Below are 5,288 nucleotides of genomic sequence, written 5' to 3'. Positions count from 1 at the left end.
TCACCTCGCCTTCAATTTACAGTGCCTGGCCCACGATGCCGAGCTGGGACTGTCTTCCAGTTCTCCCAGCTCTCTGCCTGGCAGTGACAGGACATGGGGTCCATCCCCCACTTGCTGGGGGGTGTCTCCCCGGCGCCTTCCTCCCTGGCATGCCTGGGAGTTACTCCACCAGTCAATCTCTTGCTCTCACTCCCTGATGGTCCTTCACCTCTCCACCTCCTGCTTGAGCTGTGCCAGCATGCTGAGCCGATCTTCCACCTGCTCACCCCTCCACTCCTCAGGTGGAGTTCCTGCCGCCCTCCTCGGCATCAGCAGGCTCAGGCACTCCCTGCAGCCGGAGACCTGAACAGCCACACTCTTGCGCAGGGCCTCCATCTGGGTCGCCACAGCCTTTGCGGGGCAAGCTGGTTGCCTGGTGGAGATTGTGGCCTCGGAGAGACAGCACCTACTGCCAGTAGGTGAGCTGGTCTCCAGAGCTAGGAAGGACAGTACTTCTGCGTCGTCCTGCACAAGCTACCACACCTGCTGCTGCAGTATGCTGTGGCTGCTGCGCACGTGCTGCCTTCTCCTCACTGCACTTGGCGGGCAGCGATGCACTGAGGCCCTCCCTTAAGCTTTTCTTAAGGCAAGGGGCGTGGATGCAGTTCCATTGCCCTGGCAATGCTGACACCACATCAGCCACTCTCACGAGAACTGTGGGGCTGCTGCGTTGGCTCAGGGTTCCCCTGGTAAAGGAACTGACCGAACCCCCCCCCCCATACCTTGCAAGGAGGCGCTGCGATTCTGTCCGGGCCGGCTCTGAAGCAGCTAACCTCGGCAGTCAAGGATGAAGTGAAGTATTAGATTGTGTCATCTTGCATTCCGATACCATATGTAGGAAACTCAGACTTTCTTCCTCAGATCGCTGCCGCTGTTTTGTTCTTAGGCCCGTCTCCCATCTCCCTACCTTGCCCCCTTCTCCCTTCCCCCTTTCCTGGGACGTGGGCGTGTGGGTCCCCCGTGCCCATTAGTCATGGCAACAGGCTGGACTGGCCTATAAACCGTCAGTACGCCTCCGTCCCTGCCCCTTTTTTTTCGGGGCGTTGGGCCTGTGGGCGTGCTGTCCCCCATCACGGACACAGAGAGGTGTAAAGATAACTCCACGGCAACCATCCAGGAAGGTGCTGGGGAGAAGACAACCCCGTGGTCTCAGCTCCTAACACTGCCCACCGCAGGACAAGCAGAGAAGACTGAAGCCAACATGTGGGGAGGATGTTGAAGGTTTATTTTTTTTTTGCCACTTGGAACCACAACCATCACGCCAGGATGGGACATGGCTGATTCCGCGCTGTCTTTGGGACTGGTTGTGGAGATGTCTTCTCTGATGCTGGAACCGGGAGTGGCTTTGTGGCTGGGCTGGTCCACCGAAGAATGAAGGCAGCATGGATGGACTCTCTTCCAGGTTGATTTTCTTTGCCGCTTGGGACCACAGCCGTCACATGACAGTGTTATTGCTTAGTGTGACAGATGGTCAGACATAGGAACTTAAGGCAACAGGAATAAGTGCCACGGGTGGCCCGTGGGCAGGGAGTGGCATTGTGCCCGGGCTGGCCCCCGCTGCCTGGACCGGCTGCCACGGTCTCATCGGGGCCGGCTGCAGGAAGTTGAAGCGCGACGCCCCAGTGGGGATCGGCTTCGAGAGCGGGCCCGCCCTCGTTGCCTGGATTGTCTCCTGCGTGCAGGCAGAGGGGAAGCCCTCGAGGACCTGGATGGTGCTGGTCTGGCCGAGGTGTGGGTGCTGCTCTGAGCACCTCGGGTTGTTGTACGGCTCCCACCACGTTGTCTTCGGGGCCGACTCTGGGAGCCCGAGGCCCGGCCTTGCAACGGGGAGCGGCTTCTTGTACGGCCGGTCTCCCGCTGCCTGGGACGATTTGTGGCTGCACGTGTCCGGGATGTTCTGGAGGACCGTCTCCTCCTACCACGTCTCTGACGGGTGACCACAGCATCGCAGGTGTCCCACGCCCAGGCGTTTCTGCGCATGGCCCAGAAGGAGCAGCACCAGCGCGTGCCTTGTGAGCCACAGGAGCTGCAGAGCATTGGCTGACAGGGCCTGCGGAAGCAAACAGGTTGTGTCTGTGAGCACAAAGCGAGCCAAGGCAGGGAGCAGCCGGCACGGCTCTGGTGCTCAGCCCTTGCTCCCCCCAGCCTATGGTGAGGCTGAGATCCCACGCAGAGCCCCAGAGGACTGCGCAGGTCACTCACTCCTCTTCCTGTGCGCTCTCCCTGCCTCCTAGGTGAGTGCACGTGCTGGCACTGCAGCCACTGTGCCTTTCTCGCAGCGACTGGTACGCTTCATCGTCCCACCAAGATAGTCGTCTGCCAGAGAAGAGAGAGAATGTGATGAGTTCCCGGTGCCCCAGGCGTGAGGCAGATCCAGGGCACCCCTGTTCATCCCCCTTGAGCTTATTCCCAGCTACTCCGTGAAGCTGAGACCGATGCTTGCAGGACGGCAAGGGACTGGGCCTGCCGGGGCAGTTCATGGGCAGGCACAGCACCTGTGCCTGAGTGTCTGCAGAGTCAGGAAGAAGGAGACCAACCTGACTGGAATTTGGATCCCCAGCCTGGTCATTTGGGATTGGAATCTCCCTCTCTCTCCGCAGACAGGGCAGTAGAAGCGCGCGGTGGCAGCGAGTATGGCATGTCTCTGCAGGAGAAGCACAAGCGTGAGCGTGAGCGTGAGCGTGAGCGTGAGTGTGAGCAGGGCTGGCTGCTGCTGAGCACCGGCCGTGCCCACGGGGCGAGGGGAGGGCTCCTACCCTGATGCAGCCCCGGTGGAACCAGGCCTGTTTGCACACCGGGCACAGCATGGTGCGGTAGGACGCGCTGTCCCCCACGGGCTCCAGGCAGATGATGCAGATGGTGTTCTGAGACGGAGCTGCCTCCGCTGCCTGCTGAGGGCGATGCTCCCAGCAGAAGGACCTGCGCAGGAGAACAGAAGGGATGGGCATGGTGAGGAGTGCTGTGAGGAGCGCAGAGAGCCAGGAAAGAGTGCCGGGTCTGGGCTCCGGCTCTGGCAGGATGCTGGGAGGTGTGGCTGCAGGTTCCTCCCTGGGAGGGACAGGGAGGGACGGCAGCTTGGCTGCTGCTGACAGCCCTTACCTGTACTGCCCAAAGTACTGCATGACGCATTGCCCGTCCTCGGCGCAGGGCAGATGGAAGCTGCGCTCACAGCCTGTCTCCGCGCAGCTGATGGCAGCTCCCCTCCCGCCACAGACAAAGCAGTGCTGAAAAGAACAGAGCGGTCCCCGTCAGCGGTGGGCTTGGTGCCTCCGCGGCTGGCCCCACTTCTCCAGGCAGGGCGCAGGGTGTGGGCACCGCTGCCCCACACTCTGCAGAGCTGCTTGGCAGACGAGGCTTGTCTGCTGTGGTGGGGCTTTGTCCTGGAGCCGGTTGGAAGGGCCGCGATCGCTTTCTATAGGCCCAGGCAAAACCTTGGTGCGAGCCTCTGCCGGCACCAAGCTCCCCGTTCCGTTCAGGTGCTCACCTTCTGGTCTGCCAGCTGGATGGTGTGCTGGATGGCACCAGTGGAGAAGCCACAAATTCCACCCATTGGGCATCTCCATCCCAAAAGGCCATCGGCAAAGAACTGTAGGAGAGAAAAGAGCGGGATCTCGTGAGGCCAGCAAGGAAGGGAGCATCCCTGGCAGGAGCCCTAGCCCTTGAGGGGACTCACCAAGCAGAATTCGTGGGCACAGAGCCCACCACTGGCAAACGTCCGCCCGCAGATGTCCGGGTCGACCTGTGCCTGGCGGCACAGCATGCACACTGCAGAGGAAGGAGAGAGCAACCATGAGCAGCGCTGAGCACCTGGCGGGGTCGGGTAAGCCTGGCCATCCCCAGGGCCTGCCCCGTGCCTGCCGTGCCTGCTGAGGGGCAGGGCTGGAGGGGGTGAAAGGGAAGGGGGCATTGCGGGCCCAGCAGCGCCAGCAGGCAGCCACAGCCCAAGCTCAACCCCTGGCCAAGGAGCAGAGGGGCCCTGCCTGCCCGCGGCGCTGGGGAGTCCCCGCCTGCTCCTCCCTCCCCTCCCAGCCGCAGGCAGACCTGGCCTGGCAGCGGGGAGCCGCACGCAGGGATGCGGGGCTCTCACCTGGCTCCCCAGAGTTGGGGGTCTCCTCGGTCCGTTTGGACATGTTCGGCATTCACAGCGAGAAACAAGAGAGTCAAGAAAGTCCCTCCTCTCTCCGCGCCTCACCAAGCCGCACTGAGCACAGCCCCAGCCCGGCAGCCTTTGCTCTGCTCCCGGCCCCGCGGGTCACAATGGCCACCACTGTGACATCACCGTGACATCACGGTCAGCACCTCACGGGGGGGGGCTGAGGGCACCGCACCCATGCGGGAGGGCGGCGGCTCCTGTGGGCAGCGCAGGGCAAGGAGCCCAGTGCTGCCGTCAGCAGGGAGCAAGGATGGCCTCCCTCGGGCCTTTTGCACCACATCGCAGCAGAGAGTCCAATAAACGTCTGCGGGTCAACAGCGCAGCCAGCATTTCTAGTGTGTGTTCCGAGTGACTCTCCACGGTCTGATGGTGGCAGGCCAAGGTTTTGAGCTGAGAAAAGAGGAGATCTGGTGAACTGCCAGCAGGAATTCCTCACTCAGAGGGCTGTGAGGCCCTGGCACAGCTGCCCAGAGAAGCTGCGGGGGCCCATCCCTGCAGGCGCTCCAGGCCGAGTTGGACAGGGCCCTGCTCTAACCTGACCTGACCTGACCTGCTGGGTGGCAGCGCTCCCATGGCAGGCACTTGGGGTTGGGTGGGTTTTATGATCCTTTCCTGCCCAAGTCTTCACACATCTCAGCTTCAACCCTTATACGGTTCCCAGAGGCAGAGTGGCCTAGGCAGGGCACGATTGCCTTCAAGCCTGCGTATAAAACGAGTCAGGAAAACTTCTGAGTCTGTTTTTTTTGCTTTCTTTGACCTGCTGGCAATGGTCACCATGCCAGAGACAGGAGAGGAGCGGTCCCTTGTCCAGGGCTGCAGTCCTGGAGTCACACTGGAGCATCCCTGCTCATCCAGCCTGACCATGAGAGTCAGCTTCTCCATGAAAGTCAGGCCAACGCTGATGGGAGAGCCCCCACGTCTAGAGAGCCGCCCTGTGCGGAGATGCTCACTGGATAGGGCTTCAGGCAGCCTGACCTAGTGGGTGGCAGCCAACACGCTGCAGGAGTTTGGAACTGCAGACAGAATTTAATGTCCCTTCCAAGCCAAGCCATCCCAGGATCCTGTGATTCAAAACTATCAGCTCTGCACCGGCGAG

The 5,288-nt window shown here is 61.7% G+C and overlaps 1 protein-coding gene across 1 annotated transcript; it reads right to left on the bottom strand.

Moving 5' to 3' along the window:
- Positions 1-1,620: 1,620 nt before the first annotated feature.
- Positions 1,621-4,178, bottom strand: LOC122177161 (PHD finger protein 7-like). The gene is made up of 8 exons (XM_042866307.1): positions 4,127-4,178; positions 3,713-3,804; positions 3,524-3,625; positions 3,139-3,263; positions 2,796-2,958; positions 2,577-2,683; positions 2,242-2,355; positions 1,621-2,089 (listed from the first exon to the last, which is right to left on the bottom strand). Exons 1-8 carry the CDS (start codon positions 4,176-4,178, stop codon positions 1,621-1,623), a joined length of 1,224 nt encoding a protein of 407 aa, XP_042722241.1.
- Between the last annotated feature and the right edge of the window lie 1,110 nt (positions 4,179-5,288).

The sequence above is a fragment of the Lagopus leucura genome, unplaced genomic scaffold (assembly GCF_019238085.1).
Source record: "Lagopus leucura isolate 7727_CA_CO unplaced genomic scaffold, USGS_WTPT01 Super-Scaffold_810, whole genome shotgun sequence".
Classification (NCBI taxonomy): domain Eukaryota; kingdom Metazoa; phylum Chordata; class Aves; order Galliformes; family Phasianidae; genus Lagopus; species Lagopus leucura.
The sequence above is the reverse complement of the archived record's forward strand: the minus strand, read 5'-3'. Positions and strand labels throughout refer to the sequence as shown.

Excerpts from the sequence above, each read along its gene's own strand:
- LOC122177161 (XM_042866307.1), bottom strand. The coding sequence starts at position 4,178 with ATGCCGAACATGTCCAAACGGACCGAGGAGACCCCCAACTCTGGGGAG. Across the intron at positions 2,959-3,138 it reads CAGTACTTTGGGCAGTACAG|GTCCTTCTGCTGGGAGCATC; the intron begins GTAAGGGCTGTC and ends TCTCCTGCGCAG. Across the intron at positions 2,356-2,576 it reads GGGATCCAAATTCCAGTCAG|ACGACTATCTTGGTGGGACG; the intron begins GTTGGTCTCCTT and ends CTTCTCTGGCAG.